Source organism: Lampris incognitus, chromosome 7 (assembly GCF_029633865.1).
Source record: "Lampris incognitus isolate fLamInc1 chromosome 7, fLamInc1.hap2, whole genome shotgun sequence".
Lineage (NCBI taxonomy): Eukaryota > Metazoa > Chordata > Actinopteri > Lampriformes > Lampridae > Lampris > Lampris incognitus.
Window position 1 is genome coordinate 60,644,169 of NC_079217.1, and position 13,037 is coordinate 60,657,205.

The window sequence follows — 13,037 nt, forward strand, 5'->3', positions numbered from 1 at the left end:
CTTATTTTAGCACTTTTCTAGATAGTTCACATCAGAGGATAAAACTAGACAAGCAAAGAAACCGTTAACAGAGATAAGAAAAGGTTATAAATGAGGCAGTAAGACATGGGGAGGGGGTGGAGGTTAGCTGGGAAATGGTAGTCAAAGTGGGTAGCGAGTGGGTATTCAGTGATCAATAAATAGTTAACCTTCGTTTAAAGATGGTGTAATAGTAATTAAATGAAAGTAAATATGACTTCAGGATTTAAATCATCTGAATTAGTCATTAGTTCATCTCGGCAAATATCTGTCTCCTCTTTTTCCTTCTGTGTTGTTCCTCCTCTGTCCATCTCAGTGTGTGTTTTGTCCTTCATTCTCTATCAGAGTCTCTTTCTGTATGTTTTCATCCATCTCTTATTCTTTGTCCCTTGCTCTCTCTCTCTCTCTCTCTCTCTCTCTCTCTCTCTCTCTCTCTCTCTCTCTCTCTCTCTCTCTCTCTCTCTCTCTCTCTCTCTCTCTCTCTCTCTCTCTCTCTCTCTCTCTCTCTCTCTCTCTCTCTCTCTCTCAGAAACATGAGAAGCCTAAGTATGTGCTGTGTGTGGCGTTCACCGAGAATGGCGATGCCATCACTGGAGACTCCAGTGGAAACATCTACGTCTGGGCCAAAGGTCGGTTCCCCTGGTACTCCGGAGGTCATGTGACCCTTCATTTAAATCCCAACGCAGTTATCAGCACACCTTCATCATACGTTTCCTACAACTCAGAGGTGTTTTATTCTTTGAGTCCATAGTTTAATAGTTGGATGTAGTTTTATGTGTTTTGACTTCACCGCTTCAGCTGTAAAAGGTGAAACATGGAGGCGTCCTGGTGGCTCAGCCAATTAAAGTGGCCTACCGGTGTTTATGTGTGTTTAAGCCAATTAACTACAAGTGGCATGTACTTTATATTGCTGAAAACCGTTTCTCAAAGCGTACGAAGACATTTTAGATGTCTGAATGGGTTTTTCCTCTCTTCCCACGAGTTCTTGCTTTCCATTCATGTCAGTGCAGTATGAAAATACGCTTGCAAAGACTTGAAACTTGCTCGAGATAGGTCATCATAGTGAGCGTCCTGTTTATATTATTATTATTTTGTTAAAGTTACACTGTTGCTGTGGAACCAGTGCAGCTTAAAGCGTGGGTTACTGTGAGAAGTCTTCAGGATGGTGCGTTCCAGTGTGCGCAGACATCGGAGTTATAAGAGTCATCTGCTTAACAGTGTTAATTCAGGAGCTATCTTGTTGTGAAATCAAATCCAGAAGATAATCAATAATCAAATATGGAGGGCGTCCGGGTGGCATAGCGGTCTATTCCGTTGCCTACCAACACGGGGATTAGCGGGTCGAATCCCCGTGGTACCTCCGGCTTGGTCGGGCGTCCCAACAGACACAATTGCCCGTGTATGCGGGTGGGAAGCCAGATGTGGGTATGTGTCCTGGTCGCTGCACTAGCGCCTCCTCTGGCCAGCGGCTGGCGACGCCACATGGATCGGAGGAGACATGTGGTAGTCTGCAGCCGACCAGGACGGTTCGGAAGAGACCATGTACAGTTGTGGAGAAAAAGGGGGCTAAAATCCAGAACAAAAAAATAAAGTTAGCTAGATGTTCGCTGTGATGTGAGACCGTGTCTCAAGCAAATTCAAGTCTCTGCAAGTAGAGTTTCATACGACACTGAACTGTTGTAGTTGTAGATAGCAGGTGGTGAACTTGGAGCCCATCTGTTATCAATGTGGGCTCTGACTGACTTGTGTTGTTTACTGGCAGGTGGTAACCGCATCAGCCAGGTTGTGGCGGGGGCCCACGAGGGCGGGATCTTCTCTCTCTGCGTTCTGAAGGACGGCACGTTGGTGTCTGGAGGAGGGAAGGACCGTAAGGTGGTGCTGTGGGACCACGACTACAGCAAACAGTCTGAGTTTGAGGTGACGCAGCTGTCCATCAGGAGGATGGTTCAGTATCTACAGAGAGAGTGATGAAATAAATTCTGTTGAAACACGATGGACTCTAATTCAGAGCAGAGTAAAGAAACTAACATGAGTAAACACTCACAAACGGACATGAGTAGACTGAACATTTCATGATGCTGGCAAAAAGGTAGTCGTTGTTAAAAAGAGTCTTCATTACAGTGGTTTTTGACAGGTTAACAGACGCGAGTAGTCAGGTTTGTATGCTTTATCCTGCTGTGTCTTGTTTTCACATTGGATTGGGGAAGGTTGTGAGCAGTTTGTGTGAACACACCCTTGGATTTCTGCTTACAGGTTGGAGAGGCATTTGGCCCCGTCAGGGCCCTGGCAGAGGGCAAACCAGGAGAGCTCTTCATAGGAACCACCAAGAACGCCATCATTAGAGCTTCCTTCCCTGATACAGTAACCCCCATTGTACAGGTGCGTGCGTGCACACACACACCCCAGAACTCATCACTTCTTCTTCCTCATTTGGCTGCTTCCGTTAGGGCTCGCCACAGTGGATCATCCGTTTCAGTCTCTTCCTGTCCTCTGCATCTTCTTCTGTCACACCAGCCACCTGCATGTCCTCCCTCACCACATCCATAAACCTCCTCTTTGGCCCTCCTCTTTCCCTCTTCCCTGGCAGCTCCATATTCAGCATCCTTCTCCCAACATACCCAGCATCTGCTCCCTCTCTAGCCAATTGGTACAAGTCCTTTCCTCCTTCGTTAGTGTCCAACCTATCATACAACTCGCCATAGGCATTTTCCTTTGCCACCTCTCTCTTCCCCTTACACCACATCTCCTTGGACTCCTGTCTTATTTCTTTATCTCTCCGACTATCCCTCTTCTTCACCAACCTCTTCTTCCATATACTTTCCTGTACTTCCTCACTCCACCACCAAGTCTCCTTGTCTTCCTTCCTCTGTCCAGATGACACACCAAGTACCTTCTTAGCTGTCTCCCTCACTATTTCTGCAGTGGTTGCCCAGCCATCCGGCAGCTCTCCACTACCACCCAGTGTCTGTCTTAACTCCTCCCTGATCTCCACACAGCAGTCTTCCTTCTTCGTCTTAACTCCTCCCTGAACTCCACACAACAGTCTTCCTTCTTCATCTTCCACCATTTGATCATTGGCTCTGCCTTCACTCGCTTCCTCTTCTTGGTCTCGAAAGTAATCCTACAGACCACCATCCAATGCTGCCTAGTTAGTTCTTCTAAATAGGCAGAGAACTTAGTTCTCCCCTGTCACAACCTTTCAGTCTCCAATCTCTTTCAGATTGCACCTCCTGCGTATGATATAGTCCACCCGTGTGCACCTTCCTCCACTCTTGTACATTACCCTGTGTTCCTCCCTTTTATTGAAATACGTATTCACCACAGCCATTTCCATCCTTTTCTCAAAATCCACCACCATCTGTCCTTCCACATTTCTCTCCTTGACTCGATACCTACCCATCACCTCATCACCTCTGTTCCCTTCACCATCATGCCCATGGAAGTCCGCTGCCATCACCACTCTCTCCTCCTTGGGTACCCTCTCCACCACTTCATCCAACTCACTCCAGAGTTCTTCTTTCTCTTCCATCTCACACCCAACTTGTGGGGTGTATGTGCTGACAATATTCATTATCGCATCTTCAATTTCCAGCTTCATACTCATCACTCTGTCCGACATTCTTCACCTCCAACACACTCTTGGCATACTCTTTCTTCAGAATGACCCCTACCCAATTTCTCCTCCCATCCAAACCATGGTAGAAGAGTTTGAACCCACCTCCGATGCTCCTGGTCTTACTCCCCTTCCACCTGGTTTCTTGCACACATAGTATATCTACCTTCCTTCTCTCCATCATATCAGCCAGCTCTCTCCCTTTACCAGTCATAGTGCCAACATTCAAAGTTCTGACTCCTACCCCGCTGCCTCTGGACATGCCTTCCCCCTCTCCTTCTCCTTCGCCCAACAGTAGTATAGTTTTCCACCGGCACCCGCCCTACAGTAGCAGTGGCAGTTGTTGGTAAACTGGGCCTCGACCGTTCCGGTATGGAAATCTGATTTATGATCTGCATATTTGATTTGGCAAATGTTTCATGCCAGATGCCCTTCCTGACACAACCCTCCCCATTTATCCGGGCTTGGGACCGGCACTAAGAATACACTGGCTTGTGCATCTCCAGTGGCTGGGTTACCAGAAGTCATCGCTACGCGTTCTTTTTATTTTCCTCTCTATCACTCACTCACTCACTCATACTTAAACACACACACTGTTTTTCTTGAAAGTGTGTCCAAGCCTGCACGGCTGAATTAAGGGTGGCACTAACAAAACCAGTGTTACGGGTTCAACTGCCCCACGGCGAACTCACACTTTCATCTCAGAGTGACACTTTGGATGGAAGCCTCCACCAATAACTTATTTTCAGGGTTCCCACGTACCTTTTAAAACCTAGACATTTACAGACTTGTCTTCCAATTATGGAAAACACCTGGAAAATGATAAAATGTCCTGGAAAAATTGTTGAGGTCATAGAAAATGGTTAAGTTGGGTTATGAAATCATATTTTCTGCACTGAGATTGGATATTCTCAACATAAGGTTTTGCTGCGATTGTATATTTTGATTCATATTTTTAGCTGCTGAAATGTGACATCAGTGGTTGAAGTTTGGGTGGTATGTTCAGTGCTACACAGTCCATTTACAGACTGTTGAGGCTTCCACTGGGCCTTAGAACTGAATATTAGAGTTTTCTCTGTGCAGTGGTTGTCAGTTATATCAAAGCAAAAGTCATGGAAAATGTCCTTAAAGTCCTGGAAAATGATTTCTTAGCAAAAGAGTGGGACTCCTAAATTTGTAATGCCTCTATTATGTATTCATGTTCCAGGGCCACACAGATGAGCTGTGGGGCCTGGACGTCCATCCTTCCATGGACCAGTTTGTCACCTGTTCCCAGGACAGACAGGTCCACCTCTGGGACACCAACTCCCACCAGCCTCTGTGGAGCAAGACCATCGAGGTGGGGGATATTGAAAACAGACCAATAACATTATGACAATCTCTCAGTCTATAGTTTAAAGAACCTTGTGAGGAAATTAATTTAGAAATAAGAATATCTAAAAGACTATAATTTCCACGTGTGGGTAGATTAACACGTTCCGCTGTTCCTTCCTTCCTTGCTTCTGCAGGACCAAGGCAGGTCTGCAGGTTTCCACCCCAGTGGGGCTGTTCTGGCTGTGGGGACCATGTCTGGGAGGTAGGCCTCTAAACCCGGAGCCCCTTGCTCACACCATATGGATTAGTTTCCCAGCTTTGTTCACAGAGACTCTTACTTTCTTCAACAAAGCTTCACTTGATTGTGACGGTGCAACATCAGCATCAGATGAGCTTCACCGCCAGGCGCAGCGGTGAACGATGTGCTAGCTTGTCCTACACCACGGACATATTAAGACTGCACCACCCACCACAGCATCCATTAAACTGTTATTTTGTTTGGTGTGTGTGTGTGCGTGTCTTGCAGGTGGTTGGTGTTGGACACCGACACCAGAGACCTTGTTTCTATGCACACGGATGGCAACGAGATTATTTCCAACATCAAGTACTCCCCAGGTACAGCAGGATGTGGTTCAGTCAACACTTGAACAACACTATCGCCCACAACCCCCAAAGACGCTCGATATTAATGATGAAACCAGCAACCTGGTTTTCAGCTTGACAGTAATGTATTGTCGAAATGGGAAGTTGAGTATTGACTGGTATTGAGCTCTGTCGGGCCCAAAAGCAAAACAAAAACAAAACATGAACACTTTTCTCCTCCATTTAATTTTGGGGTTCACAGGGAGCTGCTAATTGATCAGTCATTCAAACTTGAGTTAAATAACACATTTTGTACATAAAATGCAATTTGCTTCCCTAAGTGAAGGTTAAAGATAAAGAAGAAGAGAAAAAAGACGGACAGTATGAGAGTCTGGCTGTACTGGGCAGCCAGACTCCGGTGGTTGTACTGGACAGGCCACCCAACATGAGCTGTAATGAGTTTAATGTCAAGCCTCCCAGTACGAGTAAAGCTTTATTTGTATCGCCCTAAATCACAGTTCAGTCCCAGAGGGGTTTGGAGTCACATGAAAAAGGTGCTAATGTACAACACCCTCAATTCAGACGCAGAAAAACTCCACAGGAAAACATTAAAAAAAGACCTTCACGGCTTGGTCGGTTGGTTGGGCGCCTGTTCGGGGTGGAGGGGGAACGGGGGAATAGCGTGACCCTCCCACGCGCTACGTCCCCCTGGCGAAACTCCTCACTGTCAGGTGAAAAGAAGCGGCTGGTGTCTCCACATGTTTGGGAGGAGGCATGTGGTAGCCTGCAGCCCTCCCCGGATCGGCAGAGGGGGTGGAGCAGAGACCGGGACGGCTTGGAAAACAGGGTAATTGGCCAAGTACAATTGGTGAGAAAAAAAAGGGGGGGGAAATCCCCCCCCCCTAAAAAATGCTGATAATTTATCTTAAGTCATAACTTGTAAGTCCTTGTCTGTGTACATGTCTGGATTAATGTGAATTAACTGTTGAGCCATCTGGTAATCCAGCTGATACGACTCGGCAAACAAGTTCGTGAACAGTGCTCTAACTCACGTAACTGTATCACCCGGACTGACTGAAACATTAATTTAGGGTTCAAGTGCATTCCTGCCATGTAACTAAAACGCCATCTAGTGACCATATGTGGTTACGTCTCTCTGGTCAAACTTTGTGTAATCGTATTTTGTCATTTTATTATTATTTTCTTTGTTATTTTATTTTATTGATGTTCTTCTGTAGTAATCTTATATGAGATAGTGTTTTTACCATATGATATTCAACAAGTTGTTAGTTAACCTCATCTACCAATAGCATAGGATCATCCCATGAGTTAGTTAGTTATGAATATCATAACTGGGCGTTCACGACTGCTGCATTTTAGTAGTCGTCAACTACTCCCAACACGTAGTCGATTGATCGCGGGAGATATTTTTCCCCCCGATAACAACGATCAATTCTCGTCAAATAGGTCACAAATACAACCGGTAAAGGGTTAACTAATGTAGGCGGGGGCAACCGGGGGGTAGATGAGATAGCAGAGTCCTCGGCTGGCTCTGAGAGGATGAGATGGCCTACTTATGTTAAGCCTCGACAAAACAACCCACAACCGTCACCCAAGTGACTGATGAGTGTGATGACTATCATCTCTTTTTTCAAGGTGCCCTGATGATTTCATCTAACTAGCTAACCGCTAATGTTGCGGCTAACCTTTAGATTCTCTCGCCCACAGATGGCAACTTCCTGGCGGTGGGTTCCCATGACAACTTTGTTTACATCTACGCAGTGACGGAGAATGGAAAGAAGTACAGCCGCGTGGGCAAATGCACCGTGAGTAGCCCGCCGTAACCCGTAGCGCGTGTTTTATGAGGACCTCCTCTGAAACAGATCCTAGCAGGACCCTTCCAACGCTGACTTGCAGCCAGCTGCGGTGAAACTTATGCTTCAGTTGCCTTCAGCCCGTTTCCCTCTTTTCACTTTCATCTCCCCTTGAAATCCGCTTTAAATGTACTCGGTGACTGACGCGGATTTAACAGGAAGGGTCCATAAGGGATTTCATCAGACAACTGGTTTCCACCCGCATTCACTCACTTGGTATACCTTGTGGGAATCGTGGGTGGCCCCCTGTGTTGTAGCTGAAAATCCAGATTCTCTCATAGCAGACGGTTTTTGTGTGGTCTCCATTCCCGGCAATGTCAAACCTCCTCCTCCTCCTCTTCTTCCACCTCCTCTTCCTCCTCCGTAGGGCCACTCCAGCTTCGTTACCCACCTTGACTGGTCGAGAGACAGCCAGTACCTCGTCACCAACTCAGGAGACTACGAGATCCTCTTCTGTAAGTGAACAGATAGGCTATAACGATGCTAATCTGATTCATGTGTTGTATCTATGTGGAGTCGTCTGCCATCGTGCACGCCCTTTAATTGGTAATTGCTGCTTGTTAATTTTCAGGACAGTTTTTTTAAAGTGTCAGTGTGGGACTGGTGTTGGAAAGCAGCCTTGGCCATGAACACACATGCAGTGTGTTGGACACGGCTGTCAGCTGTCTGTGTAGACTGTATTTGTCCCCCCTTTTAAATAAACGAATGGACAAAACGAATATGAAATATATCCTGCCAGTATCTGGGCTTCCGGGTAGTGTGGCGGTCTATTCCGTTGCCTACCAACATAGGGATCGGCGGTTCGAATCCCCGTGTTACCTCCGGCTTGGTCGGGTGTCGCTACAGATACAATTGGCCATGTCTGCGGGCCGGGAAGCCGGATGTGGGTGTGTGTCCTGGTTGCTTCACTAGCGCCTCCTCTGGTCGGTCAGGGCACCTGTTCGGGGGGGGGCTGGGGGGAATAGCGTGATCCTCCCACGCGCTACGTCCCCCTGGTGAAACACCTCTCAGGTGAAAAGAAGGGGCTGGTGACTCCACATTTATGGGAGGAGGCATGTGGTAGTCTGCAGCCCCCCCCCCCCCCCATATCGGCAGAGGGGGTGGAGCAGCGACCGGGACGGCTCGGAAAATAGGGTAATCAGCCGGATACAATTGGGGAGAAAAATAAAATAAATAATAATCTGCTTCTCCTCTATCAGGGGAGGCGTCCAGCGGTAAACATGTGACCAGCATGGATGTGGTCCGTAACCTGGAGTGGGCCACCTCCACCTGCACGCTGAGCTTCAGCACCTTCGGTAGGACTCATGTAGATTTATGTTTGTATTGTACACCACATCTGTTAGAGATCTAGTTTCCCACCAACTCTGCTTTGATTGGGTGTTTATGTGAGTCTGCCCCCCCTTTCCCCTCCCCCTGCCAAAACCCAAACCCAACCCCGGTACCAGATCGACCCCCCCACCGACCGCAAATATAAGCAAAACTCGGAATTTGGTTTTAGGCTTCTTAATGATGCTCTTTTGTGAAGTGTGTGCCGTGAGTCGGAGAGTAGACTGATTTCAGACTGTCAGCATCAGAAGAAGCTGATGGTCATGGTGAGGGCATTGCCCCATGTAAAAGCTCTGCTGTAGTCGGACGAGAGGTGGAGAATCTGATTTAATCATGACCCATATGTTACCGCAGAACTCGGAGACAGAATGTGAAGTGAAATATGATTCTCTCTCTCTCTCAGGAGTGTGGCCAGATGGAGCAGACGGTACAGACATCAACGCCGTGTGCAGGTCACATGACGGCTCCCTGCTCGCCTCCGCTGACGACTTTGGCAAAGTGCACTTGTTCTCCCATCCCTGCTCACAACCAAGGGTCAGTGTGCGTTAGTGCTCTGCTCGCCACAGCGGTAATGTGCTGGCACATCTCTGATGGTCACGTGACACGGCGGTGCTTCTTTTTATGTGTATCGTGCTTGTCGCGCCATACTGATCAAGGGTTCGTTGCCTTGTTTAGGTCAAGTTTTATTACCTAACATCATGCAGTATCTAAAGTTCTGCCAAAAGGAAGTTAGACGGACCGTCACTGTGGATCTGAAGATGTTTCACCCCTTCATCTGACTGGCTTTTAACTGGCTTTTCCGCTAAATAAAAGCCCGATTTCGCCACATGGTGTCAGAACTGAAGAAGCCAGTTGGATGAGTGGGTAAATATTTTCATATCTAGTGACAGTCCAGTGTGTGTACTGACTTCGTTTTGACATGGTGTGCTCCTGGAGGACAGACATGAATCGAGGCAGACAACTGAACGGGAGGTCAGAGCAAGGTTCCCTTCACTGTCGTCCTCCACGTTGCCCCTCTGCGGCAAATTCAGACTACAGTGTGAAGAGTCCCATGTTTCTTCCACTTACTCGACCCACCTTTGTTGAAATCCACACCATGTCCACCTGGACAAAATGTTCTTGAACCTGCGAAATAAAAACGTTTTCCCGATACTTGTTAAGTCTTATCGAAATACCACTCCAACACAGGAGACAACATTTTCTGCAGTGAGCCACCCCAAAATGTCCCCCCTAAATGTTTGATGTGCTCCCCTTACCTTTAGAAAACACATCTGAACAGTAGCCTTCATTTACTTCACCTTCCTCCCTCCCTCCCTCTCGCTCTCAGCCTCCCCTTTTTCTTAGTAATGAACAATGTATTTCGATTGACCGTTCCCCTACAAGCGAAAACTACAGAATGGTCTCATCCATTATCTCATTAGACTAAAACTTCCTCTCGTGATGTCATTTCCCCTCTCCTTCTGCCCACCTGCAGGCTCCAAGCCACATGTATGGTGGCCACAGCAGTCACGTGACCAACGTTGCCTTCCTGAACGACGACAGTCACCTGATCTCCACTGGCGGGAAAGACACCAGCATCCTGCAATGGGTGGTCGTCTAGGAAACACCGATCACCGCGGAAACAGCAACATTTCATAACCATGTAACGCCTCTACTGTATCCTCCTGCCCACCAGAGGGCAGCACGTCTGTGCCTGTCAATAATAACTTGACTAATCCCTGATGTCATAGCAGACCGAAGCATGTAATGAGTGTAATAGCGTCAGAGAATGATAATAATAATGATATTTATACAGCACTTTTCTAAAACAATAGTACAAAGTGCTAATATTGAAAATAGATAACTGTATGGTAGTCTGGAACGAAGAGAAACAAACCACGAAACACATCCTAATTAAGGGCCGTCCACACCAAGAACGATGACTAAACGATGACTAAACGATGGGAGCGTCCACACTGGTGAGCGATAGCGTTCTGGAAACGGTGGCCCCGAGCACGCGCTCCCGCCGCGTTGGCAGCAGCTCAGGAAAATTGGTACTGATGGATGAAGTGGCGCTGTATGTTGTGCAGAGAAAGAAAAGGAAAACCAGAAGGGGAAATTCCTCACCGACGAGAGGAGCCAGGGGAATCCAACGCTCTGTTAAAAGAGTTGTTGTCGTCTTTTGAAGACTGATTTTTATTCCTACTTGCATACGAGTCAACATAAAGTCGATGGCATCATGGTGATCGTCATAGAGGACACCAGTAAGGGCCAGGCGAACGTCAGACACCCCCATCTGCAACATTATTTTGCAGGAAAATGTCCCCAAAATTGATGGCACCCAAATCTGTTTAATCAAACGGGTGCTTTTGTTTTTTTAAACCTCAATGATGAGTTGAATGTGGCGTCCTTTAAATCCAGATGGATTTTGATTGGCTGTCGGTGCGTCATCAAATCGCCCTGAAAGTGATCCCCGCGATATCGTTGGCCTCTGTGGTCGTCACGATGGTTGTGGTGTGGACTTTGCCATTCACTTCAGTTAGAGTAATTTTTAAAACAACATATTTGTAGTTATTACAGTTATTATAGTCGTTGGTCTTGGTGTGGACGACCCTTTGCCCCCGCTGCAGTAGAGCTGTTTAACCACACGACTCCAGCAACCCCCACGAATGTACCCATCCACCTCATACAACCCACCATCTAACAAAACCTTGAGACGGTACAAGATATAAAGGTGTCAGAAGGACATGCATGTTAGGGTTAGTACTCCCGCCTGTGCCCCTGAGCAAGGCAGTGGGAAGAAGAACTGGAGTTGGTCCCCGGGCCCGCTGCTCCCACACAATCGGATGGGTTCCATGCAGAGGATGAATTCGTTGCAAGGACACAGTGACAAAAGAAAGTGGCTTTCTTCTTCTTCTTCTTCTTCTAAGTTTATCTACTTAAACATGAAATAACAATAACATCCACGGGAATTGTTTAAATATGCTAATCAAACTATTGCACAGGCCCACAAAACCTGTTTTGTTGTGGTTTGAAAGCTCTAGCGGCCAATAAGATTTCTGAGTCGGGAGGATCCAAATGCGATTGGTTGCTAAGGTGGTTGCTTAGGCGTCATATTCCCGCGTGAGACCCGGTGTTGCATTTCGGACCACCAAAATAACAGATTTTGTAGGGCCGTCAAAATTTCTAAAACGTAAAGATAGATGGGCGATTTATTTCTGCAGGTGGGGGAAAGTAGTACTTGACATTTACACGATTCCCGTGGATGTGTTATGTTTGTGTGATCGTTTAAGTGCACAAACTTGTGTATTGTACCTTTAACTAGCCCACACTGGCTGGCTGGCTGGCTGGCTGGCTGCTGTTGGAGGTGACCACGTGAGAGATACTTGGGACATCAACGATCTTAACTTATTCTTAACTGTGCCTGAACCTCATTTCTGTTCTCCACCCACCTTACACCACCCTCCACCTTGTGACCCCCCCCCCCCAAAACTACAACAAGATTGTAATCATTGGAAGATTGTTGTCAGATTGTAAACGGAGTGGAGATGTAATTTTAAACGGTATTGTTCCAGGTCCCCCACCGGCCCGACTCCTGCACTCCTGATTGTACTACTACTGTAACCTGTACTGTGCTGAGGAGGCACTAGATGGCGCTATACAATAAGAGAATTAGCATGCCCTACGGCTGTCCTCCCCCTGTAGATGCTGTTAATGTTGCAAAGGTCTATGGAGTAAATACATATATATATATATATATGATGAAGTATATCCGAGTGGCTGTGTTATTTTAATATTTAACTGTAACCGTGATGGCTGTCGTCCCAGTCTTGATTCTCGTGGCTCTGTTAGCGGTCGACGGGTCGGTGGTAAAGGCTACGCACCGACTTGTAGAGGCGAGTCTGAGCTGTGCTGCGCCCTCTTCTTGTTTTGCTAATAAACTTTTTACCCAAGTGCTACACATTTATGGTGGTTTTCTGGTCTCCTAGGCTGACCTTAATAATGCCAGGGCTCTCCTGTATGCTGTGGTGTGTTGGGGCGGCAGGTTGAGGGTGGCGGATGCAAACAGGCTCCGTAAACTGAGCCGCAAGGCCGGTGACGTCGTGGGGGGGGGGGGTGGGGGGGGCTGGACTCTCTGGCGGCGGTTTCCGAGAGGAGGACGCTGTCGAAGTTGTGTGCCGTCATGGACAATGTCTCCCACCCCACTCCACGACGTGCTGGTCGGGCACAGGAGCACTTTTAGGGATAGGCTCATTCTGTCCAAAAAGCGCCGCAGGAGGCCACTTCCTGCCCCCGGCCATCAAACTTTACACCTCCTCCCTCAGACCCAG

The 13,037-nt window shown here is 47.4% G+C and overlaps 1 protein-coding gene across 1 annotated transcript in view; it reads left to right on the top strand.

Moving 5' to 3' along the window:
• Nucleotides 1-12,654, top strand: part of eml2 (EMAP like 2) — a 30,575-nt gene extending 17,921 nt beyond the window's left edge. The window contains exons 9-19 of the mRNA XM_056283002.1: nucleotides 548-647; nucleotides 1,781-1,935; nucleotides 2,272-2,397; nucleotides 4,839-4,970; nucleotides 5,140-5,207; nucleotides 5,472-5,560; nucleotides 7,256-7,353; nucleotides 7,769-7,856; nucleotides 8,601-8,696; nucleotides 9,131-9,261; nucleotides 10,202-12,654. Coding sequence (XP_056138977.1) covers nucleotides 548-647; nucleotides 1,781-1,935; nucleotides 2,272-2,397; nucleotides 4,839-4,970; nucleotides 5,140-5,207; nucleotides 5,472-5,560; nucleotides 7,256-7,353; nucleotides 7,769-7,856; nucleotides 8,601-8,696; nucleotides 9,131-9,261; nucleotides 10,202-10,327 — 1,209 coding nt within the window. The 3' untranslated portion in view covers nucleotides 10,328-12,654. The remainder of the gene's footprint in view (nucleotides 1-547; nucleotides 648-1,780; nucleotides 1,936-2,271; nucleotides 2,398-4,838; nucleotides 4,971-5,139; nucleotides 5,208-5,471; nucleotides 5,561-7,255; nucleotides 7,354-7,768; nucleotides 7,857-8,600; nucleotides 8,697-9,130; nucleotides 9,262-10,201) is intronic.
• The last annotated feature ends 383 nt before the right edge of the window (nucleotides 12,655-13,037 follow it).